Consider the following 27293-nt stretch of genomic DNA (forward strand, 5'->3'; position numbering starts at 1 on the left):
GACGCTTGAGAGACTTCCAACTGCCCTCCAAGGTGCTCAGGAACTTTTACTCCTGCACCATAGAGAGCATCCTGACGGGAAACATCTTAACCTGGTTCGGGAACAGCACCATGCAGGACAGACGAGCTCTACAGAGGGTTGTGCGGTCAGCTGAGCGCACCATCCGCTCCGAGCTCCCTGACCTGCACTCAATCTACAGCAGGCGGTGCTGGACCAAGGCCAGGAAGATCGTGAAGGACCTCAGCCATCCCAACAACAGACTGTTCTCTCTGTTGAGGTCAGGAAAGCGATTCCGCTCCCTGAAGACCAACACAGAGAGACTGAGGAGGAGCTTCTTCCCGCAGGCGATACGGTCTCTCAATCACACCACCACACAGTACTGACCCACACATACGGTTCTTACACACACTGGACATTCTGGACATTGTTTTCACTTCATTACTTAAATCACGCTGCTGTTATTGTGTATATATTTATTTATATTTCTTCATACATTATATAGTTCTATATTGTGTATTTTGTTGTACAGTTATTTTATTTTCAACTTTAATTTATATATTTTATCTTATTCTCCCAGTTAAATTTACCCTTCATTCTAATTTGTGTTGTACAGTTATTTCATTTTTAACCTTAATTTATATTTTATTCCTTCCTAGTTAAATTTACCCTTTTTAATTTTTCATATTTATTTCCTATCTTATTCATAGGCAAGGCAAGGCAAGTTTATTTGTATAGCACAATTCAACAACAAGGTGATTCAAAGTGCTTTACAGAGACATTAGAAACAAGAACAAATAAAAAGCATGATTTAAAATTGAATAAAACAAGCAAATAAACTAACTAATTAACAAACAAACAAACAAACAAACAAACAAACAACAGTATATAAAATCAAAACAGATAAAATCAGAACAGTAGATAAAATCAGTAGTTAAATGTAAGTTTTGAAATTTAAGCTTAAAGTGTGGATTTGGTGCTTTATTCAAATGCAGCTGAGAACAGGTGAGTCTTCAACCTGGATTTAAATAAACTGAGTGTTTCAGCTGATCTGAGGCTTTCTGGGAGTTTGTTCCAGATATAAGGAGCATAAAAGCTGAATGCAGCTTCTCCGTGTCTGGTTCTGACTCTGGGAACTGATAAAAGACCGGATCCAGATGACCTGAGGGATCTGGAAGGTTCATACTGGGTCAGGAGGTCACTGATGTATTTTGGTCCTAAACCATTCAGAGCTTTATAGGCCAGCATCAGAACTTTAAAGTCTATCCTCTGACGGACAGGCAGCCAGTGTAAAGACCTCAGAGCTGGACTGATGTGGTCCACTTTTTTGGTCTTAGTGAGGACTCGAGCAGCAGAGTTCTGAATGAGCTGTAGTTGTCTGACTGATTTTTTAGGTAGACCTGTAAAGATGCTGTTACAGTAATCAAGCCTACTAAAGATGAATGCATGGACTAGTTTTTCCAGGTCCTGTTGAGACATCAGATCTTTAATCCTTGATATATTCTTGAGGTGATAGTAAGCTGACTTTGTTATTGTCTTAATGTGTTTTTCTAAGTTTAGGTCTGCATCCATCACTACACCCAAATTTCTCGCCTGGTTTGTGGTTTTTAGATGTATAGATTGAAGTTCTCTGGTGACCTGTAATCGTTTTTCTTTGGCGCCAAAGAGCCTTTTCCTTTTTTGTTTTCTTTAGGTCACGAGCAGTTGTCCAAGCATTTCACTACATATCGTACTGTGTATGACTGTGTACGTGACAAATAAAATTTGAATTTGATTTGATTTGATTTTGATTTGAAGAAGACCTTCACAGGTCGTAACGTCACCACATAGGCACACAAATTCATATTCATTTGGCCTATTATAATTTAATTTGATTTCTTTTTTCTTTAATAACTAAAAGGTTTTTTTTCAAAACCAATTCATTTTCTTTATTTTATTTCTTTAAAAATCTAAGTTAAAAATTACATATTTAAGTTAAAAATTTAATTTAAAAATTTAATTTAAACTTTGGTAGAAAAACCAGTTTAAAAACACTCGCCTCCATCCAACTCACCATGGTTGGATGGACTTCTGACTGGACCCTGGTGCGCCATGGCGGACGCCGTGGACAATCCAAGGTCCAGGCCCCTTACCAAGGGATGGCCCGTGCACCGCCCACCTCCAATTGGAGGAGGGGCCCAAACACTCACCCCATCCTTCAAATTTGGGGAAAAGGAGGACACATTTGTCGACTACATTCGGAGGAGTCTACAAATCTGGACAGCCTTTGTCGCGTCGTTGTGACAACGGGGGGGGCAAATACTTCAAATTGAATTCTGCATTAAATCATGTTCAGTTGTTTCTAATCTTTCCTTATTGAAATAATATGTTTAATCCAACTACTACACATGTCAGTTTAAAATTATAAAAAGACATTCATTATATTATATTAAATGTTTTGTGTCACAGTCCGCTGTGGCAGACCGTGTGGAGAGTGCGTGGAGGACTCAGGTGCAGACACAAGTGATACGGGAGTGAACTTAAACCAAAAGCGAGCCTTTTATTGTGGCTGATGAATACAAAAGAAGCAAACAAGAATAAGGGCAGCACAAGAGCAATAACTAAACAGAAACCTAAACTGGGAATAAACTATGGTAAGGCTATGACTTAGAATACAACAGACCGGGCATGGAAACACAGAGGGTGGGAACACAGACGACGCGACACAGACTGTATGAAACACCGAGACTAAATACACATGAGGGATGATCAGGGGAAGTGGCCACACATGGGAGCACAGCTGACACACATGAACCTAACGACAGGACAGGAGAGTGCAACTGAAGCGACAGCATGAACATGACAATACAAGACACACAGACATAACACACGAAGGGCAAGGGAGGCTTAATACAAGGGTAACATAATTACAAATGGGATGGACTAACTTAATGAACCTAAACAAACAATAAACATCAAAATAGGCTAAACACAAAACACTGGGTCGCACGACCCAGGACCATGACAGTTTTGTATCTTTGTGATTTGTCTGTTTCCTTTTCCTGTTGTATAAACTCACTTTGGATCAGCTAACTCTAAATACTGAACTAGCAGCTGGTACCTGTCTGAATGTCTCAAGCTTAACTACAGCATGAAAGAAATATTAATAAAAACCTGTGCTAACACACAGTTAGCCCAAAGGAGCTTGCCAAGAAAAGCATCTGAGAACCTTCACAGACACACAGTTAGCCCATTTCACTGTCATTATTGAGATTATGTATACTATCTAAACACTTTGTTAATGATTTATTTAGAAATTCCAAATGATGCCAAAACCATGCCATGAGCCATCAACAGCTCCTTGATAACTTGTGTGCAGTTGGTGTAATATTTATTTTAAAATGGTGAATATATTGTTTGCAATGTATAAAGCTACTGTTATTAAACATGTTACATTATAGTATATAAGCATATTAATTACCTATAAGTCACTTATATCTTATAAATTAGATATTTAGGTGGAATAATTTTTCTAAAATAATAAATTTACTATGTACTAACACAACAACAGGCCAAGAAAGCCTTGAAATAATCGAAATAATCTGATTAGGTTCCTAATCAGCTGTTCTGAGTAATAGGTTTATAAATCCAGGGTAAATAAAGTCAGACCATCTGTAATGTTTGAACACCAGCACTGACAGAAGTGACAAACTGCCCGTGTCTGGTCTCACGAGAGTGAGGTTTGTTTTCAGGAAATGGGGAGGTTGCAGCAGTTGTAGTTTGAGACGTCTGGTTTGAAGAAACCACGTGATGCTTTTTACTTCCTCTGACAGTTAGGCCTCTCTGCGTCTCTTCTTTTGTGATCTGAGACATACAGAGATGGCGGGTACAAGGTGAGTTCATTTTAAATATGAAATCTCATTATTCTGTTGTCTCTGTGATTGGTTTGTTTTGGTGTGTGTCTGCAGGTCTCACCGCTGCGTTACTGGGGTTCACATTTGTTTACTTTCTGTAGGCCTCTGCTCACTTCTGGCTGAAATTTTAAAAAAAGGCCAATAATAATAGGAATAACCCTAAATGAGCATAAAGATTTCATTTGCTTATTTTTTTAGACCAATCTCATCTGAAGTTATGGAAACATTGTAACAGTCTCTGATTCAGACTATGAGGTTATGATCGTAAGACTTCATGCATGACTGACGGTCCAGCTTCCGTTGTTTGGAGGGTTTCATTTTGTTTCCGGTTAATGAGGCTTCACTTCTCATCATGTCAGTTCTGAGACCTGATCATATTTTTAAGTGTGCTGTTTTTATGATGTGGTTTTATGTCACAGTCAGTTACTGAAACAGCTCAAACCCACAGAACTGCAGACACGAGGGATGATTCAAACATATGTCAACGTCATAAAAAACAAAATGATCAGAGTGTTTAATGTTTTTATTTGCATTTTCTAACACACTTACCAGACATTTCAACAATATATTTAAATGTAATATTGCACACTAAGAGTTCAGGAAGTACATACAAACCATCAGCTTCTTTCTATAGCCCCACATTCTCCAGCCCTACCCTCTTTTTTAAAATTATTTGATTAACCACATTTTAGGAGGAAGACCAAAGTGTTACGAGATGGTACTTTGACATTTTCTTGATACTGCTCAACCTCTGATGTACACCAAACTTTTCATTAAAACTGTTGAAAAAAGATGTGACTAGGGATTTCAAGAAATGCTGTTTTTTAATGTTGTTGATTGTTTTTCCATTGTATTCTCCAGGAAAAGTGTAAACTTCATCCTACTCTTTTCCAGCACACACATTGTGTGGACATAGAGATATACATGAAAACTTGATGTTTTTTAAGTTGTGCTTTTTCTTCTTTTCTCTTATTTCAGTTATATTTCCATGTTTGAAATAATCTCTCTCTCTCGCCCTCCCTCCCCCTTTGACTTTTGAGGGAATTGTTGTTGTGATTTGGCAGGATATAAATAAAAGACAATGGCTGTTTACACACCTGACACGTGGTAAAATTCTGTCACCAGAATCATGTGGCCTGGAAGTATCTGCATGACAGCAATAAGAACTACTTGAATTCTCCAGATACTAAGAAAAAGAGCTTCAATGCTTCCCTTATTAACGTCTTTAGAAGAGGAAAAATGCTGTTCTATAAAATACACCATCCAGCCATTCATGTAAACCAGCAACAGAACTGTAAATGTCAAGTAACAGTGTGTTTTACATTCCATGCCAAAAGCTGCCGACACTGCCAGTTTAAATACAACCGGACACACTCTTCTCTTATTCTAAGTCCTGGTTAATTTTCCTATCCAGCTTTCCTTATATTGTTTCCCACTTAGATCGAGGAAAACTGGTTAGAAAAGGAGAGAAGAGGTACTATTCAAACATACCCTCAGTCTTTTCAGCTCTGGTTTCCTTGCAGCTGGCTAGCAGAAAGGCAGACATTGTGTAACTAAAGTGAAGCAAACAGGAAAAAGTCAAACTGTCCTCAGATCCTTTTGTGGATGGAACTTCTGAATGTTCAGTCACTCAGTTTAAACAAACAGGAGGTGTAAACAGGTGAATAGACGCAGACAGAGCCATTTCAGTTAAGTTTAACTGATTCTAATATTACATATTTTATTAAATGTATTTTTATTTAATCATGGTTAATTTAACATTACGCATAATGGGTGTTTAAAAGCTACTTTTTCAATAAATTTTAAAATAAACTTTCAGTGGGGGGATACAAATTCTACAAAGTATTTCCCAAAGTACACAAATGAAAAGAATGAACAGTCTATGTACGTTTTTACCTGAGAAAATGGTTACCCATACTGCCTGGGGAAACATAATAGTCTTCATTATTTTAATGGGAAATAAAATGTAATATCATAATACATTTTCTCTAAAGTGGATTGTTTAAATGCATAGAAATATAAATTCACAGACATCATAACTAACTGTAAAACTATGAAATGATAAAAATGATTGTTTTGTTTTTCATGTGCAGAATCACGAACCTGCAGAGTACCGTGAAACCAGGGATTCAGGCTCCACAGCGCAGCACAGCGACACAGGGAGCCGTGCAGATGCGCATTAAAAACTCTCCGAGCTCCGGAGACCGTCTGAGTCAGTCCAAGTCGATGGTGCTGCAGGAGACCGACCTTCCTCAGAAACCTGTACGTAAATCACAAAGAAGCACCAGCCTGCAGGAGACGCTTCTGTTTTAATGAACATGTCTTTTGCAGATCTCTCGACATCGCAGGAATCAGTCTCAGCACAATGTTGTGGTAGCAGGAGCTGCTACATTTGAACCTCTGGTAATTACAACCTATATAATCATTACATTCCTCCTGTTTTCGAAAAGTTCCTTCACAGATCCGGTTTAATCTCCTCTCTCCACATCTGACTCCCCCCACATTCACTCCTCTGTAAGATGATCTTACTTTGTCATTTTGCTTTTTATTTGCGATCCACAACAACTGATCCCAGTGCAGATTGGTCATCATTTATGAAAACACAAAAAATCTACTTCCCAATTAAATGAATGAATGTTTCAACAACAGCACAGTGGCGTACGAAACAGTGATTAGCACTGTTTCCTCACAGCAAGAAGGTCCTGAGTTTGATTCCACCACCAGTCTCTCTGCGTTAGCCCTGTGACAGACTGGTGACGTGTCCAGAGTGTAAGTATTTACAATACTTACAGTGTAATTTGTGCATCCTTTCTTCTTTATCATCATCTTTATTTAGAAAGCAAGTGCTGCACATTGGAACTAAATAATAAAAATTCATAACATATAAATAAGATCCAAATAAAAGAAAGTGAAATAGTTAATTAATTAATAATTAATTTAATTTTAAGAAAAACTAAGTCTCATTGAGGCCAAAAGCCAAAGAATAAAAATGGGTTTTAAGACATTGTGGTGGGGCGTGGTTCGTGTGGGGGAAGTTGACACACCTGAGCTCGATCTCAGGCATATTAAATGTGCCAGCCCAAATGGAAAAGATACAAACTTTATAAGATTAATATATATCTGTCTTGTGTGAAACTTGTATGAAAAAGCATACAAGAGTGAAAACAGATAAGATCCCTTGAAAAATTATATAAATGAAACTTGTATGTTTTGAATACTTACTAAAACATTATATGAAAGTAATGAGAAAGTGGCCACTTTCATGAGTAAATCATGTAAGCCTTATATGATTCACTATATGAAGTAGGCCACATCTGATGCAAGTCTTTTGTAAGTTTTTACTATTTCTTTTCCATATGGGAGGACCTGAGGAAGTGTTTGTTTGTTTGGTTGGGTAGGTGTTAAGATAAGATAAGATAAGATAACCTTTATTAGTCCCACACGTGGGAAATTTGTTTTGTCACAGCAGGAAGTGGACAGTGCAAAAGTTATGACGCAAAAATTAGAATACAATAAGAATAAATACAGTACACAGCTGTACAGAATAGAATAAAATAATATACTATATACAGTAGAATAAAATAGAATAAAAATATACAATAAGATAAAAATAGAATACGAATGCTATATACAACTGAGTAAAAATACAACGATGCCAGAAAAGATTATTGCACTTAGTGTTATTGCACATGTGTGGATGTGTGTGTTTGTTCAGTTAAAGTCTTTGTTGTGGAGTCTGACAGCAGTGGGGAGGAAAGACCTGCGAAATCTCTCCGTCCCACACCGTGGGTGCCGCAGTCTCCCACTGAAGGAGCTGCTCAGTGCTGTCACAGTCTGCTGCATGGGGTGGGAGACGTTATGTGTGGGATGCAGCTGAAAAGCTGTGGCCGGGAGTTGTAGATGCAGCAACCAGGAATAAAAAGTGTGTAAAGAGTGAAAGTATGTGGTCGGGGCCGTCATTGCTGTCACAGACGTGTTTTAAAAGTGGACAGTGAAGGGCCCTGGCTGTATCCCAATTCAGGGTCTGCAGCCTTAAAGGCCGCATTTTAAGGCCGATTACGTCACAGCGACGCGACAAAGGCTGTCCCAATTTGAAGGCTGCTCGAAATGCAGCCTCAAATGCGTCCTTCATTTCCCTGAATTTTAAGGACGTGGCGGTGTAGACTTCATGGCCCAATATATCCCAGAATGCATAGCGCGGCGGTGGGTGTGGATAATTTTGCTGAAAAAAACGGCGGATGAGGGGCGCCTGAAGAGTAAACTTTAAGTAAGTACTGAATATTATGTCACTTATTTATGTGCAAATGTTTAATAATGAAGAACATTAAAACATTACTGTTGGCCACATGTCGGCAAAGTCATGTGACATTAGTGACGTTTGTACTAACTTGGTTTTAAAGCCTTTACTTTAAAATATACGCCGTTCAATAGCTGACCTTAATCTTACAGAGAATGACCAAAGCTCATGTAGAAACAAACAAACAAATGAACAAATGATTTTCTTCATTTCATTTCTGTCAAACAAAGCTGTATGAAACGTTTCCAGCTGTTAGTATCATGGTTGCTAGGCAACCTGGGCAGCGCAACGGAGGCTAGACCATCCCATTTCACAAGCCTCGCACTTCCGGCCTTAGCGGTCTTTAAGTACGCGGCCCTTGAGGATCGTTGAGACTGCGTACTTTAAGGCTGCAGACCCTGAATTGGGATACAGCCCCTCTCTAACATGGAAGGGCAAGTTATTCCATTATTTAGGAGCCATGATAGAAAAGGCCCCGCCCCCTGTGAGCTTCCTCCTGGATCTCAATACTTCCAGGAGCAGCTGGTCAGCTGACCTGAGAGACTGACAAGGTGTGCGTGGATGAAAAAGCTCAGAGAGGTAGTGAAAGAATTTAAAAACCAAACATGAGAATCTTAAAATGAACTCTAAAAGACACAGGCAGCCAATGCAGTGAGGCCAGGACAGGGGTTATATGCTCTCTTTTACGAGTTCCTGTTATGCAGTCATGCAGCGGCATGAACCAGCTGCAGACGTGAGAGCAACGACTGACTGACCTCCACATAAAGTGAGTTACAGTAGTTCAGACGGGATGAAATAAAAGCATGGATCACTGTTTTAAGGTGCTGCCTCGAAAGAAAAGATTTCACTCTTGCCAGTCGCCTTAAGTAATAAAACTGGACTTCACCACTGCTCTGATTTGGTTGTCCAATTTAAAACCACTGTCCAACTTAAAACCAAGGTCAGTAATTACAGGTTTAAAATAAACTTCCAGGGATCCAAAATCAACAGGAGGACTAACAGGCACCACTGGGTCCACACACCAACAATTCTGTTTTCTTGTACTTGAAATTTAAGTAGTTTAAAGCCAACCAAGCTTTAATGTCATCTAGACATGTCAAAACACGTTTTATGGAGATGCTATCCTTCTGCTTTAGTGGCAAATAGATCTGGCATTCATCAGCATGTGCAATGAAAAGAGATCCCATGCCTTCTTAGGAAGATGGCGCCAGCAGTATGCACGGCGACACGTCCGTCAACTCTGCTAGCTTTGCTTTGGCTTTCGCTAGCCTTATCCTTTTCTATTTGATCCTAAAATGCCCTCGCTCTGCGTGTGTACAATCGCCAGCTACTCTTAGAAATCAAAGCATCGTATGACCTGGCTCTTAAACAAACGGACACAGGAGATGATTATGGGCCTCCTCCACCACTTTTTGAGCCCTGTATTCCGGTTTATCTGTGCCAACACTCCTACACCACTTCCTGGAAGAAGCACCCGAGGAAACGAGGAAAGCGGGCTGGTACACTCATCAAAGTCCGAGCTCTTCTCCATGCTTCTCGTGGAACTACTGGACCAGCAGAGTGCATCTTTAGATGGATCCTGCCTGTTGTCCCTGGAGCTCCCATGACACTTGATCCCCCGCTCTCAGCATTCTATTTCCCTAAGCGGCCTCGGACCCGTGGATGCGGTGTGGACCACAGAAATCTTCGTACACTTAACCAAGCTGGAACATCTGATGTTAGGATCTACACACTCCAAATGGATTTACTAAATGTAAGATCATTAGCAAACAAGACGTTTGTATTAAACGACTTCCTAAAGTCACAACAGTTGGACTTTCTGTTTCTGACAGAAACATGGCTTCAACCCGGTGAGTCTGGAGCTTTTTTGGAACTGGTTCCTCCTAATTTCTCATTCTTCACTCTCCCTCAGCCCTCTGGTAGGGGGGGAGGCTTAGCCACCGTGTTCAACGCTCGATTTCACGATTTCATCAAATATTACAGCACGACTCATTTTCTAGTTTTGAACTCCAACTGTTTGAGTTACACCTACACTCTGCTGCGCCTTTGCTGTGTGCCCTCATATACCGTCCTCCATCTTAAAAAGGATTTTATCAAAGAGTTTTCAGGTTTTATGGCTGGAATCGTTCTTAAATTCGACAGTTTTTTCATCCTTGGTGATTTTAACATCCATGTCTGCTGTGACTCTAAACTTTTGGTCAAGGACTTTAAATATTATTGACTCTTTTAACTTGACCCAGTGGGTTACCGGTCCCACGCATGAAAAAGGTCATACACTGGACTTGGTGCTCTCCCACGGGCTGGATGTGTGCATCACGGAAATATCCAAGTTGCGCATCTCCGATTATCTTCCTGTGTTGTTCACTGTAACGCTGCGCTGCTCTTAATGCTCTGACAGCGCCCGCTTTTTCTGCTGCCTTTATGGATTCTGGAATAATGAACTCCAACTGTAAGAGTGTTGAGGACCTTTCGGACATTCTTCATTCTACCTGCACTGATATTTTGGACTCGATTGCTCCATTGACAAGATTCTATCGATTAGGGCTCTTGTCTCGTCGTCTGCTGCTTGAGATCATTGTCTTTCTCCTATGTGCTCAGCTGTCCTAGAGCAGTTTGATCCCGTCTCCCTTAATGACTTGACCGCGGTAGTTAGTAACTAGGGCTGGGTATCGTCACTGATTTCTAGAATCGATTCGATTCCAATTCACAAGGTCCCGAATTGATTCGATCCACGATTCGATTCAATTCGATTCGATTAAAATCTGGGAAATTTTGCCTGAGACAGTCAGAAATATTATAATTCAGATCAGTACATTTACATATTTTTGTATCTATAAAAAGGAAGCTGACACTTTCCAGACTTTATCAAAGGTGTGAGCGTCACAGCAGAGGCCTTTGTGTCAAAGTAGCTGAAGATAAAACACAGAAAAACATGAAGGTGATTTTCCTGGCCTGGATTTTATTAAAATATTCCACAGTACATCAAAAACGAAAGAAAACCATTAATCAACATATGAACATTACCTCTGAAGTTACAGCGGTTTTATTACAGACACAGCTGAGCGTTTTGCATTTTGCAAAATTTTAAAAAGTTTATATTTGTTCAGAAGCCTGTTGAACAGCAGAAATTAGGTTTTCTTTTCAGAAGTAAGTAAAAGGGGAAAAAAAACAGCGGCCGACAGCCTGTAAACAACGGTAGACTTGTTTGTAACAAGCAAGCAAATAATGCAGAAAACAGATTTTTAGATGGAAAACTGTTCTTGAAGTACAGACAGACAGAGAGAGAGAGAGAGAGAGAGAGAGAGACAGACAGACAGACAGACAGAGAACAGCAAAAGTCAGAGTGAATTCATGACAATGTTTATGTGAAGCTAGTTTGGATCTTTTGCTGCTGGTTTGGTCAATAATGTTTGAAGAGAGATAAAACCAACAGCTTTAGAATCACCGCAAAAAGGGCGTGAACACAAAGCGCGGACATCAGAATCAGCGAGCTGTCGGCTTTCAGCCCCAACCCTGTCCGTGCCGTTGGGTGAGAAAGTCACATCTCACTGATTCTGATCCGTCGGCGGGTCCGAGCTTTGTGTTTACATCTTTGTGCAGAATCCGTGTTCCTGCTCTCATTTACTGTTTTAGCTGTTTGGTGGTTCTTGAAATTTTGTGAGATTTCACCAGAGATTCTGGCGTTTCGGGCAAAATAAATTAATATAAAAAAATAGATTCAGGATTTTAATAAATCGATATCACGTTATCCAAGCCTGAATTGATTTTAATCGATAAATCAATTATCAAAACCCACCCCTATTAGTAACCTAAGATCATCACACTGCCCCTCCGTCTCCCTCCAAGCTTCCTTAAAAGCACTTTTAACTCACTTTTAATGTTGGGCCTTTTATCCTGAGATTAATTAATACGTCCCTTGCTACAGGCTGCGTCCCATCATGCTTTAAACAAGCTGTAGTTCAGCCTCTTCTTAAAAAAAACAAAACCTGGACCCAACTGTTCTGTCCAACTACAGGCCTATCTCAAAGCTTCCTTTTCTATCTAAAGTCTTGGAAAAAGTGGTCTACCTACAGTTGCAGGCCCACCTTGATTTTAATATGATCTCTGAAAAATTTCAATCTGGTTTTAAATCACTACATAGCACTGAGACGGCACTTTTAAGGATTTTTAACGATGTTCTTTTAACTCTGGACTCTGGCAGCCCTGCTGCCCTTTTATTGTTGGACTTGTCAGCAGCTTTTGACACGGTCGACCATGACATCCTGTTATCACGGCTAGAATTTCATGCTGGCCTAAAAGGATCTGCCCTCCAGTGGTTTCGGTCCTATTTGTCAGAAAGGTCTTTTCATGTCAATATGGGCCCCCACAACTCCAAAATAGCCCCTCTTAAATACGGTGTACTTCAAGGCTCTATTTTGGGTCCTGCCCTGTTCGCACTCTATTTGTTGCCATTGGGCTCCATCTTCTCACGGTACAGCATTTCATTTCACTGTTTTGCTGATGATTTGCAGATTTATCTACCTTTAAAAGCAGGGTCAGACCATCCCCAGCTCTTATTACGCTGACGATTTCAAACAGTGGTTGTTACTAAATTTTTTAAAGCTAAATGAAAGTAAAACTGAGGTTGTCATTTTTGGCAACTTTAATCATATCGACAGCACTCTGGGCACCCTTTCCTCGTATTGTAAAACACATGTAAAAAACCTCGGTGTCTACATTGATGGTTCTTTTAAATTCAATAAGCAGGTAAGTGCAGTAGTTCAGTCCTGCTTTTTTCAGTTAAGACAGCTGGCCAAGGTAAAGCCATACCTCCCGGCTAACGTCTTTGAGCGTGTTATTCACCTTTTCCTTACTTGCAGATGAGACTACTGCAATTCATTGTGTTATGGTCTAGATCAGGCCTCCATCCATCGTCTTCAGATGGTCCAAAATGCAGCTGCTCGCCTGCTAACTGGTACCAAACGGAGAGAGCATATAACCCCAGTTTTAGCTTCTTTACACTGGCTTCCTGTCTCGTACAGGATCCAATTTAAACTTTTACTTTTTGTTTTTAAGACACTTAATGCCCGAGCCCTTCCTTACCTCCTTATGCTCCAGGAAAAACCACGAGGTCTAGCTCAAAATTAATGCTGTCCATCCCACAGACTTATCTCAAAGCTCATGGTGATAGATCCTTCTCTGTGGCAGGTCCCAGACTTTGGAATAGTCTCCCCTTAAATATTAGATCTGCACAAACACTTGAGCAATTTAAATCATTACTAAAGACACATTTCTATGCCCTGGCTTTTAACACACTATGACCCAAGCATTTTGCTGTTATTTGAATTAGTCTTAGTTATTGTTTTAATTCTTTTGTTTTTTTATTGTTATTATTGTACTACATTGTTGCTTTTTAATACCATTTTTATATTGTTAAGCACTTTGTGCAGCATCGGCTGTTTGAAATGTGCTATATAAATAAATTTGACCTTGACCTTCTAAGGATGGAGCCCTGTGGGACGCTGCATGACAGAGGAGCAGAAGATGATTCAGAACTGAGAAGGCTGGTGGAGACAATTGGTTTAGGTCTTATTTGGCCAAGAGAACTAAGTGCAGAGCCACCAATACCCACTACATCATTTAATCAAGAATTAGACTATTGTGGTCTACGGTGTCAAAAACAGCAGCTAGGTCAAGCAAGACCAGAACGAATCACATACCAGAAGGATGTCATTAAAAAACCCTTAATGCAGATTCTGTGCTATGAAGGGTTTTAAAACCTGATTGAAAAAACCTCAAGGATGCCATTATCATCTAGAAAATATTGAAGTTGACTAAAAACTGTTTTCTCTAAAACCTTGGAAAGTAAAGGCAGCTTGGAAATAGGCCTATAATTGGCCACGACTGTGTGATCAAGGCCAGGTTTCTTAAGCAGTGGCTGCACTACTGCATGTTTGAAATTTGCAGGAACCATACAAGAAGACAGACTGCTGTTAATAATGTCAAGGACATACTGTCCTATACTAGGAGAAATGTCTTTAAAAATAAAAAATTGTGGAGGAAAAGGATCCCGTGGGGAACCTGTGAGCTTAATATGGTGCACCACATCCTCTAAAGTGGAGAGCGTCACAAGCTCAAACTGAGTAAAAACAGCAGTGCAAGGGACAGAGAAAGAGGGGTCAGAGTCAGGAGCTGTGATCAGAGCCCTGGTGGTGACAAAAAAAACCAAAAAAACAAAAACAAAAAACAACAACCCCTCAGAAAATTATTGCAAATATCAGGAGAAATTTCCAAACAGACATTCAGTGGAGTATTAGGAACAGAGTCAGTGGTGTTAAATAACACACATGGGTTAGGACTGTTGGAAGAAATGATATTTTCAAAATATGCCCTTTTTTGTCTCTTTGACAGTTTTCTGGTAGCGATGTCAGCAGTCTTTGAAAATTTGAAATGATACATGCAGTTTTTCCTTTCTCCATCTGGGTTCTGCTGGGTGACGTTCCCTCTTGACAGCGTGAGCGCTGTCATTAAACCAAGGCGCAGGTTTAACCCGAGGCTGTCTGGGTTTTAATGGAGCCCCACAGAGTCAGAGAAATTCCTCTTGCATCCAGATGGCTATCCAAATCTGACATGCAGATTTGGATAGCCATCTGGATGGAACTACTGGTGAGGCCAGGAACGTTCAAAGCTTTGAAGTGGCTTGTTCTGATCCCCACAAGTGAGTCTGATTATCGGTGTCTACAGAGAGTTCACTGACATCTTGGTTTGGTTGACATATGGATTAAATATGCATGTCAGTTCATTCAGATTAGTTTTTCACAAGTAAACATGGCTAACCTTTAGAGTTACTGTTTATTTTAAAATAGATTTGATGTAAAGTCCCATGTTCAGTTTGTCTTTCTGGGTTTCTGATGATTCTCCCCCCCCGCTCTCGACAGCATATGTATAAAACGTCTGAACACTTCCTTAATTTCCCTTTTGTATGCTTCCAGGTGGATTTGAAAGGTGAAATCATGAATATGGCTAAAATTTCAGACAGTGGTAAGAAGCAGAGGAAGAACTGGTCTTCAGTGTGGACTGTGCTCACCTCAGACCAGTTAATGTTTTATAAAGACAAACAGGAAACTGGACTGGTATAAAAATCTTTCATCACTACTGTCAGTGTATCTCTACTTATATTTATCATGTCTAACTTGTGTGACCCATCACATTACTGTCTTTGCGCTTAGAAACCAGGAGGTAAGGCAGATGTGCTTCAGCTGTGTGGAGCATTCATTGAGTGGAATACTGAGAAATCAAGCAGGAAAAATGTCTTCCAGGTGAACACTTAATTGCTGCTGATGGCTTATTCTCTCTGGTTATTTAAAATAGATGGTACAGAAATGAATTGGTTTTTTTGGTTGTTTTTACCTGTTCTAGATTAAAACAAGCACAGGAAGTGAGTACCTTGTCCAGACTGACAATTACTCCACTGCCAGCAAATGGTACGACGCCATCAAAAAGACCGTCGACTCTTCAGTAAGAAGTCACCACCCTTTAAAATCATCATCACTATATTCCTTGTTCATTAATTATAAATTATTTCTGTGCATTTTGTGAATTTCTTTTCAAAAAGACAAATTGATCACTTATCAAACTAATCTTCCTGAGATTGCTTGTACCTCTTTTCTGCTCAGACTAAAGAAGGTTTTCCTCTGCGGAGATCAAACAGTACAGACTACCTGCCCAGACACAGCTCCCTACCTGGATATGGCTCTGCTTCTCCTGGTGTCAAACAACGTAACCCAATACACCGACGATCTATCAGTGAGTCTGAGGAATAATGATTTGTATTTATACAAAGCAGCAGTGAGCAGCTAAAGCCACAGAAACCATTAGTGTGTAAAACATGATTCACATCTAAATTATCATGACTGCTCCATAACTGCTGGAGGTGGAAAGCAGCTGTGCAACTCCTAAAAAAAGTTAAGGTAATAATGTCACGCGGGCGGAAACTGACTCAGGCGCAGACCAGCTGAACTAGAATTACAGTCACAAGTGTATTTACAAACACACTATGTGAAATTATAAACAGTGTATGGGGGCAGGGACTTTCATTGGTCCAAGGGAAAAAGCGAAGCACACTCTGCTCGTTCGCTCCTCTCGCATTTGTCATTAGCACTCTCACCTACTCCACGCCACGCTGCCAGGGAAACAGATCTAGGGATAAGGACAAGTCCAGGAGTCTATGCACAGGAGAACCGTGGTTAGAATAAACTGAGAAATCACACAAGAAACAGATTATCAGAGCTGTACTGACGAGAATAACTCAACAATCCAGCAAAGACGCCTTCTTTGCTGGATGACAAATACAGTCCTTGGACCAGTCAATATGGGGTTTATGTGTATTTAGCCATGGATAACCGAGAACGAAGGATACAAGCATCATCAAACAGAAAGGAACTAATCTTTTCAACATGGTTGCAGGAAGAGGAGATCTGAATGGCCTGCAAGTGATGATACCCATCGTCACTTGCAGGCCAATATAAACCTGACACTAACACTGGAGTCTAGGTAGGGAGACGTCCTCAATCGTGCCCACCAGCATTCCTACTGCTACTGACGGACAAAATCTTTCGGCCACGTGGGACAGGTGTCTGCATAGTGTCCTTATCTGCCACAATAAAAACACTGACCAGCCAGATGTCATTTCCTGCAGTCTGAGAGCAAAAGTCGGGCCTGGCCAAGCTGCGTGGTCTGCTCTTCCTCCTCTGCTGGCTCGTCTCTTCCTGGCCTTCGTTCCCAGGGATCAGCCCCTCATGGATCTATCAGGACTGGAGACCTGTTTACCATATACCTGCATGTTGTCATCAATCCTAACAGTCATGGAAATCACAGCATCCTACTCACTGGAGTTGAATGCTACCGTGCAGTGACTTCTCTTCATAGTGAAAATACAACTTACAGCTCTATCTCTGTACAATGGTGCTCAGCTATCTCCACATGTTCCCGTAAATCTCCTGGGAGACTTTCACCTTGACGAGCTGGATTACTGACTGTGTTCCTCAACAATACAGTGTCAGCTACTGTGTTAAGTAGAGAGCCACTGACAAGGCTGATCAGCATCAGGATAGCATGATTAGTCAGGAGGGGTGGCCAACTCCAAGGCGGGAAACTCTTCAGGCCTGGTGTTGCACCAAAACACAAACACCACCATATGCACACAAACATGCACAGACCAGGGCCCTGTTCTTCGTACCTCGCTAAGTAAGTTAGCTGGATTAGATTGTTGACGATTTCGCGTGATCCTGGATCGTTCGGTTCCCCGAAGCTCATCCGGGACTTGCTGTCATAGCAACAGAGCCGTAAGCGTAAACCTGCTCGGGAGCAGGTTTACTTTATGTAAACAGGATTAGATCGCGGCCACGCAGGTATGTCCGCTTCATTTATACGAAAGCAACAGCGATATTCCACCACTGTTTCACCATAAATAAATATTATCAATGTAACTAAAGATAATGCAGCACCTGATCCTTTTATTGATGTCACACAGATACATACAGGTCATTTCCTAAAAAAGGGAAATGTACTATTAACATTCTATTACATGTATGTGATTATTACAGATGTAATTCATATTTCAGAGTAGTAATTGTAAATTACTTCGTGTAATCAAGATGAGAGACCACGGCTATAAAAGCGAAGGTGGATTTGGGAAGTCTGTCGCAGCCATGTCCTGTCCGTATACGCGAGCAACCCATTGCGGAAGGTGCAAGATTGATAAGGAGAGTCCTCAGAATTCAGCGTATATTGCGGGATAGACAGGATCCTTTAGCTCAGCGCGACAGTGTGCTCATTGAGAGATATCGATATTCCCGTGAGGGTATTATTTAGTTAACCAACTTGTTGACGAGGGGGTGCAGGACCACCACCTGTCTTTTTTTCCTCTGCCCTTTTCTTGGTTGCTGTTATGAACAAACTAACAGAGTATTACAGGCCAGTATTACCTTGCCAAGAGACGAAAAGCAATCTAAGAGATAAATATTACCATTCTGTAGAATACTCCTGTATTCCACTTTTACTTGTTCCCATGTTCTTGTGGGTCCTGTTGTGGCTCTAATGTGAAAGGGGATATAATATAACATATTATAATATAATATAATGCCATATGATATTGGACAATATAGTGTCATATGATAGATCTACCCTACCGCCTACTGGTGTTGGCCAGAGGGGCCGATGGCGCGATATGGCAGCCTGGCTACAACCGTAGCTGCCTCCACCAGTGTGTGAATGTGGGAGTGAATGAATAGTGGTATCGTAAAGCGCTTTGGGTGCCTTGGAAAGCGCTATATAAACCGAATCCATTATTATTATTATTATTATTAAATTACCTACGAGTTTGATTTGTCAGCAACTTTCTGCCAGCCCTCTCTCCTTGCTTTTGCAGCCTTTGCAGTGTTCTCTTGCGTTTTAATTAAACTCTGAAACTCCTGAAATCCCGCACTCATGAGTTCTTGCTCTGCTGCCGGAAAATACCGTGCACGCCCTTTCGACATTTTCGCCGACCAATCAGAGGGTTGCCGATCAATGTTTCTACTATCGATGCGTAGCCCCTTTTACGACACCCAGTGATGTCACATTACTGCGTCCAGCTGTACTAATCGTCAACAGCAGGTGTGTTCGGGGAACCGGATTAGCGAGCTCACGGTTAGCGCGATGGTTTGGTCTTGGATGTGTCATGTGATCTTGGATGTAGTGAGCGACGTACGAAGAACAGGCCCCCGGAGTAGAAAACACAAATCCAAATACAACACAGACATGGCAGGTCGACCAGCGAGGAATGGCAGACCGTGACAGAAAAAGACTCTAAATGAATATCAATGGTACTAAAAGTAGCTGTAGATAATGTTACATCTGTGTGATGATTATGGGTCATTTTGTCTCTAATGGTTAAAATGTTATTTGTGAAGAAGTGGCTACAGTGCTGAAGAGAAACCTTCAGTTCTTATTTCTTATTTCTCCAGGCTAACTGATGATCCTCTAAATTTGCAACACACCATTTTCTCTCCAGCTTACGAGTCATCTGCTTTAGGCTACGTGTTTGAGAATTATACCACGGAGTCAGGTACTTCTGATTTGAGGCCTTAGTTTTCACAGGAGCTACAGTATCCAGAGTTGTATGTGGTGAGGAGGTAAAATTATTAACAAGATAATCAACCTCTGTTGGAGCAGCGTTCAGATAGCTGCTCTGCTCTGTGTTGGTACAGGGCATTGAAGATGATAACAGTGGGTGGATTATATTCTTAAACTTAGTTACAGCGCTTTCAGAAAGACATCTACTGTGATAAAGTCTACTCTCCACCGCTGTGTAATCAATTATTGTAAATGTAAATGTTATCAGGAAATGATCAGACAGGAGAGGGTTTTCAGGAAACACTGTTAAATGTTCAGTTTCTCTGCCATATGTTAAAACAAGATCTAGAGTGTGATTAAAATGGTGGGTGGGTTCTTTTACATTTTGAGAGAAGCCAGTTGAGTCTAATAACAGATTAAATGCCATGTTGAGGCTGTCATTTTTAGCATCTACATGGATGTTAAAATCACCCACAATAATTATTTTATCTGAGCTGAGCACTAAATCAGATAAAAAAAAAGTCTGAGAAATCAGACAGAAACTCTGTGTAAGGCCCAGGTGGACGATAGATGATAACAAGTAAGACTGGTTTCTGAGTTTTACAGCTGGGGTGGACGAGGCGAAGCATCAGGCTTTCAAATGAATTAAAAGTCTGTCTGGGTCTTTGGTTGATTAGTAACCATATCATCAGAATATGGGTGATGAGAGACATCATTTAAAGTTAATATTGAGAAACATTATTCTGAACATTATTCCACCATAGTTTTTTGCAGATTGGTGAACCTCTGCCTTTTTTCACTTCTGAGAGCTCCTGTTGTGCCTAAACTGTACAAAGATTGGCTACAATCGTTTTGCATCCATTAAAACACTGTTGTGATTGGATACAATTACCCTGATTAGCTGCAAATTGTTCCTGCAGCTGTTTCTTTTTAGTACCACTTACTTATCCAGCTTTTTTTTGATCTGTCCCAACCCATATGGAAAAGATATATATAAATCTTATAAAGTTTTTATCTGTCTTGTATGAAACTTGTATGAAAAGCATACAAGAGTGAAAACACATATAAGATTCCTTGAAAAATTATATAATGAAACTTGTATGTTTTGTATACTTACTAAAAAAAATATATGAAAGTAATGAGAAAGTGGCCACTTTCATGAGTAAATCATGTAAGCCTTATATGATTTATATATGATTTACTCATGAAAGTAGCCACTTTCATGAGTAAATCATATATGTTTTTACTATTTCTTTTCCATATGGGAAGAGCTGATGTTTTGCTGCCATCTAATTCAAAATGAGCGCATGTGTGTGTTTTCTGTTCTATTGTGAGTAAAATATGGGTTTATAAGATTTGAAAATAATTAATTTCTGTTTTTTTAATCCCTAACCCTTTTACATTCAATTCAACTTAATTGAATCCTGTTTTATTTACACAGCACCAAATCACAACAACACTTGTTTTACATAGTATCTCAAAGCTGTACCTCAACCTGTTTCTTTTGTAGACATGTTTGGCAGCTCAAAGCTGAAGCACAGCGCCTCAGATAGCGCAGACAAGAATGGAGTGAAAAACCGGCTGAAGAAATTCATCATCAGACGTCCATCCATGAAGACTCTACAGGAGAAAGGCCTGATAAAAGGTTTCTGCTTGTTTTGCTTCAGCCTTTTTTCTGAAGCCTTGTTTTCCAGTCGTGTTTTTATGCTTGCTTCCTTTCCTTTAGAAATGTCTTTTTTAAAAATTAAAACTTAACTAACAGTTTAAGTTAACACAGAGGTGATCTGTGACGACCATGGAGAGGACATCGACAGCCTTACTACATGCATTACTGACTATATTAATTTCTGTGTGGATAACACCGTACCTACCAGGACTGTACGGTGTTTCTCCAACAACAAACCTTGGATTACCCCAGAAATTAAAGCTGTCCTCAAGCAGAAGAGGAGGGCCTTCAAATCCAAAGACAAAGAGGAGTTGAAAAGGATGCAGAGAGAGTTGAGGGGACTGATAAGGAATGGGAAGGACAGCTACAGGCAGAAGATGGAGAACCAGCTTCAGCAAAACAACGTTGGTGAAGTCTGGAGAGGCCTCAGAACCATCTCAGACCACAAACAGCAGAACTCTCTGCCTGGGAGGGATGTGAGATGGGCAAATGAACTGAATCATTTCTTCAACAGATTTGATTCAACCATGAGACAGTCTACAACATCGGCTGCAGACTCACCCACCCCCACTGCTGCTGCTCCACCTCTGACACCTCAGACACTTCACACCTCCTCTATTCACCCTGCTCACTCCTCCCCACCCCCAACAACAGCATCCAATACACACTCAACACAAGGCTCCAGCCTGTCTCTCTCAACCACCCAGGTTAGGAGGGAACTGAGGAGGATTAATGGCAAGAAGGCAGCGGGCCCAGATGGCATCAGCTCGAGGGTCGTCAGGTCCTGCGCGGACCAACTGTGTGGGGTGATGGAGCACCTCTTCAACCTGAGCCTGAGGTTGGGAAGAGTCCCACAGCTCTGGAAAACCTCCTGTGTTGTACCAGTGCCAAAGACTTCACGCCCCAAGGACCTCAACAGCTACAGGCCGGTGGCTCTGACATCCCACCTGATGAAGACCCTGGAGCGGTTGGTCCTGGCTCAGCTTCGGCGCCTAACAAGCTCATCACTGGACCCACTTCAGTTTGCCTACCAGCCTGGCATTGGAGCGGATGATGCCGTCATTCACCTCCTACATCGTTCCCTCGCTCACCTGGAGACCGCTGGAAGCACTGTGAGAATCATGTTCTTTGATTTCTCCAGTGCCTTCAACACCATTCTTCCCTCGGTTCTGAAGGACAAGCTGGAGAACTCTGGAGTGGACCATCACCTCACTACCTGGATTTTGGACTACCTCACCGACCGACCACAGTATGTGAGGACTCAGGGCTGTGTGTCGGACAGGGTCGTCTGCAGTACGGGGGCCCCACAGGGAACGGTTCTGGCTCCGTTCCTCTTCACCATCTACACTGCAGACTTCTCCCACAATTCCACCCAGTGCTTCCTGCAGAAGTTCTCTGATGACTCTGCAATAGTCGGCCTCATCACTGATGGGGACGACAAGGAGTACAGAGGACTGACTCAAGACTTTGTGGACTGGTGCCAGCTGAACTACCTCCAGATCAACGCCAGTAAAACCAAGGAGCTGGTGGTAGACTTCCGCAGGCACAAGCATTCTCCACTGCAACCACTGAACATCCAGGGTATGGACATTGAGGCTGTGGACAGCTACAGGTACCTTGGTGTTCATCTGAACAACAGACTGGACTGGACTCATAACTCAGACGCCCTCTACAGGAAAGGGCAGAGCAGGCTGTACCTGCTGCGGAGACTCAGGTCGTTTGGAGTGGAGGGCCCACTCCTGAAGACCTTCTATGACTCTGTGGTGGCTTCTGCTATCTTTTATGGTGTGGTCTGCTGGGGCGGCAGCATCTCTGCTGGGGACAGGAAGAGACTGAACAGGGTGATCCGAAGGGCCAGCTCTGTTCTAGGATGCCCTCTGGACCCAGTGGAGGTGGTGAGTGACAGGAGAATGGCGGCTAAGCTGTCATCCCTGTTGGACAACGTCTTCCACCCCATGCAGCAGACTGTGACAGCACTGAGCAGCTCCTTCAGTGGGAGACTGCGGCACCCACGGTGTGGGACGGAGAGATTTCGCAGGTCTTTCCTCCCCACTGCTGTCAGACTCCACAACAAAGACTTTAACTGAACAAACACACACATCCACACATGTGCAATAACACTAAGTGCAATAATCTTTTCTGGCATCGTTGTATTTTTACTCAGTTGTATATAGCATTCGTATTCTATTTTTATCTTATTGTATATTTTTATTCTATTTTATTCTACTGTATATAGTATTTTATTTTATTCTATTCTGTACAGCTGTGTACTGTATTTATTCTTATTGTATTCTAATTTTTGCGTCATAACTTTTGCACTGTCCACTTCCTGCTGTGACAAAACAAATTTCCCACGTGTGGGACTAATAAAGGTTATCTTATCTTATCTTATCTTAAATTTTGTTTCAACAGCATTGCTGGCAGACTAGAGAGGTTTAAGAAATAAAATAACATCGTGTTTTTATATACAGTGTTACCTTTGCAGAAGTTTTACAGGTTCGGTTTTACAACCTAACCCTGGCCCTAACACAAGCTTAAAATGATTTTTGTGAGTGAACTGGCTTTCAAAATGTGCTTAATCTAATAATTAAGTTAACAAAAATTCTAATTGATCAAATTGTTATAACATCTGTCTCAGATCGAGTGTTTGGCTGCCATCTGTCGAGTCTCTGTGAGCGTGAAGGGACCACGGTACCAAAGTTTGTTCGGATCTGTGTGGACGCCGTTGAGAAACGAGGTACGTTTACTGATACTGAAACTCAGACATGACTGTGCAAGATATGGACACCCACTCTCCCACCCATTCCTTGACATCCTTGCCAGTCACAGGAGCACGTTCAGTGAGAGACTGAGATTATCCATAATGCACCAATGAACGACACAGGAAATCATTGCTGCCCGTGGCCATCTACAGTACACAGTACAATAGTTACACCCCGTTGCACATGCTTTACAGTAAAATAATAACTAACAAAGTTTTACAGGTCAGAGTAAAACGTCAATCATATATATTTCACCTCTGCAATATTCTGGATATTTACAACTGAGCTACTTATATATTAGAGTTATTTCTTGTATTTTGTAAACTTTGTAATATATTGTATTATTTAGTTCAGTCTGTTACCGTTATTGTGTGTGTGTAACTGTGACCACATGATTTCTTTTGGCATTATTCTGATTCTAAACACAGGTACAGTGGTATGAAAAAGTGTTTGCCCTCTTCTTGAGTTCCATCTGGAAATTAAGAAGACTCAGATTCATGCTGACCAATGCATGAGCCAGAGTCAAGTTTCTGCATCTCTATGAAAGTTAAAAAGTACTTCTGCATGGAATTGTTGTATAAAGAATGTGCTGCCATCTGTTTGTGACCTCAAACTGAAGTGCACGTGGGTTCTGCAGCAGAACACAGCAGCAAGTCCTCCTCCGAGTGGCTTAAGAAAAACAAAATGAAGAATTTGGAGTGGCCCAGTCAAAGTCCTGACCTGAACCCAGAGTTTATAAAGCCAGTTCATGCTCAAATAACCTCGGATGTGCTAAAATTCCTCCACAGAGCTGTAGAAGATTCATTGCTAGTTATCACAATTGCAATTAGGCTGCTAACGATGGACCAACCAGTTATTAGGTTTAGGGCACTGTGGTGGGGTGTGGTCTGTGGTGCTGCTGCAGGAGATCACGCCTTGCTGGTTATGCGGACTGCTGTAATGCTGTTGTTGTTGGTGATGTGTGTGGCTGGCAGCTTTAGAGCTGCAGTCGTGTGTTTGTGACAACAACCGTGAGAATCTGAAATAAAGAGATGCTTATAAGCATAAAAATGTCGTCAGGTCTGCCATGGATCATTTACAGGGGCAATCAGTTTTCGTAGGTTTGGACTTTTCCCCTTGATAATAAACACCTTCATTGAGAAACTGCATTTTGTGTTTACTTGTGTTATCTTTGTCTATTTAAAATTTTTTGATAATCCGAACCATTTAAGTGTGACAAACATATGAAAAATTCAGGAAGGGGGAAAACACTGTATGTTTAGTTTCTGTTTCCTGAAAGCTAAAGCTGTTTGAGTACAATTAACTAGCAACGAGTAGTACATATGGATCTATTGAATGAGCTCAGACTTAAATTAAGGTTTTTAATAAAGTGTATCTCTTTGCAGGTCTGGAAGCTGACGGGATCTACAGAGTCAGTGGAAACCTGGCCACAATCCAGAAACTTCGCTTCCTCGTCGATGAAGGTCAACTAAACAGTAGCTTTTACAGTAGCTGTAAAGTAGTTAATTTCCCTTTCATTTATGAAAATGGGTTATAATTAATCAGCGTAAGTCTTACATTGCCCTGACAAAGCTAGGGGATTAAAACAAAGAGTCAAACAATGCAGGTTACAAAATGAAACAGAATTTTATTAAGAAATTAAACCTCGATACACAGCTAAGCAACTAAGTCAGTCAACCAAACCCATCAAAATAGTGCTTGTGGCATGGCCTTACACCAATAATTTATATCAAAATGTATTAAATCCTCCTAAGTAGACTCTGAAGTTAAAAACCAATACATATAAAATGGTAAAACAATGTGCTCTGACCTCTTCTCATAAAATCCTGCTCAGTAATATTTCCATGGTTGTCCCACAGAGGAGGACCTGGACCTGGAACACAGTCAGTGGGAGGATGTCCACGTCGTCACCGGAGCCCTCAAAATGTTTTTCCGTGAACTGCCGGAGCCACTGTTTCCATTTAGGTTTTTCCAGCCTTTTGTGGAGGCCATCAGTGAGTAAAACCTGCCTTTGTTATAAATCTTCAGTTTGTGATGACTTCATAAAATGGTTCTTTTATTTCTGTAATCTCTGCTGCTCTTGGTCAAGTCACTTTAAGAATGAGACTTGTATTTAGACAGAATCTCCAGACTGCTTGAACAAGACTTTTCTCCCCCCCCCCCCCCCCCCCCCCAAGTTTAAAAACGTTTCAACTTCAATTAGAAATCTAAAGGTTAAACTAATGCTGCTGTCATTTGTTTTAACAGAGATCAAAGAACCCAAACAAAAAGTTCAGGCTGTGAAGAAACTGATACAGCAGCTGCCCAAACCCAACCATGACACCATGAAGCTTCTCTTCAGCCACCTGCACAAGTAATCCAACACACACCTGAACCTCACCTGTTAGGAGCATTTACAGTGTTCAGGTGGAATACTGTGGAATAAACCACTGCACATATTACTTTACAAACAAGTGATAATTCTTACATTCCTGTCCATATATTTGGCTTGTATCTTATGTTTCTTGTATTTTGCACACCTCTGTTGCTTGTGAAGCTTGCACACAAGAATTTCACTCACATGTGCTGTGTCAATAAAAGTGATTTGATTTGATGTTCACACAATCAGAAAGGCACCATCAGAAAGGGTCGTATTTATAAACTCAGGATGGGTAGCACATAGTACACTGTTTGATGCTTTGTTAGCTAATTTAAAGGACATGTTAACGTTTGCATTTTCCTTTTGCAGAGTTCTGGCCTTTTCCAGGAAGAACCTGATGTCCACTCAGGGCATCGGAATCGTGTTCGGTCCAACGCTGATGTGGCCTGAACTGGACGCCGGAAACATGGCGGTCAACATGGTGTATCAGAATCAGATTGTGGAGTTCATTCTCACTGAAAGCCAAGAAATCTTCAACTTGGACGGGAAGTAAAAGGTGCTGAGCGGGACCAAATCAGCTGATGGACTCACGTTTACAGATATTAGAAGCCATGTCTGGTTTGGGCCGGGATGTAAAAACTGGAATTTTCAGAAGATATTTTGTCAGAGTTTATATTGCATTAGCACAAATCTATAATTAAATGTTTTGACCCTTTTACCTCTGCCACAATCGGTGTTGTTTTCAAATACAAAAATATACAGTACTCCAATAAATAATTCTAATGATTTTCTGTATATAACCTACCACTGAATATTTAAAACATATCCTAGTGTCATTATAAAATTCAGCTGCATTATCACAAAATTAGCCTGCAGAGCAAACATGTATGAAACATGAATCTTAGTAATGTTTTTTTTATTTCAAATATAGCATTCACACTACTCAAGGCTTCACATGAACATCTCAAACAAACCCTGTCATATTATTGGTAAAATATTGCTGAAGATTATTTTAAAGTTATTGAATGATGGTGAGTAAATAAGATGATTTGTATGATTAGTGTGTTTGTTTCTAGACAGTCTTGCAGTATAAATATTGACTAAAAAGAAACAATAGAGCCTGAAGTCAACATAAACATCCAACTTTAGTGAGAACTGACGCATTTAAAAAATCTACAGCAGAAAACAGAAAACAAACTGGATTCAGACAATAATTTGTGTGTCA

The 27293-nt window shown here is 40.8% G+C and overlaps 1 protein-coding gene across 1 annotated transcript; it reads left to right on the top strand.

Moving 5' to 3' along the window:
- The first annotated feature begins 3761 nt into the window (after nucleotides 1–3761).
- On the top strand, nucleotides 3762–26786 carry arhgap15 (Rho GTPase activating protein 15). The gene is made up of 13 exons (XM_082508570.1): nucleotides 3762–3869; nucleotides 5984–6152; nucleotides 6222–6293; nucleotides 15159–15299; nucleotides 15396–15485; nucleotides 15586–15684; nucleotides 15843–15972; nucleotides 20792–20926; nucleotides 23586–23684; nucleotides 25095–25172; nucleotides 25569–25703; nucleotides 25957–26062; nucleotides 26438–26786. Exons 1-13 carry the CDS (start codon nucleotides 3856–3858, stop codon nucleotides 26619–26621), a joined length of 1452 nt encoding a protein of 483 aa, XP_082364696.1. The 5' UTR covers nucleotides 3762–3855; the 3' UTR covers nucleotides 26622–26786.
- The last annotated feature ends 507 nt before the right edge of the window (nucleotides 26787–27293 follow it).

This window comes from Aulonocara stuartgranti (genome assembly GCF_965226115.1).
Source record: "Aulonocara stuartgranti genome assembly, chromosome: 16".
NCBI classification, from domain to species: domain Eukaryota; kingdom Metazoa; phylum Chordata; class Actinopteri; order Cichliformes; family Cichlidae; genus Aulonocara; species Aulonocara stuartgranti.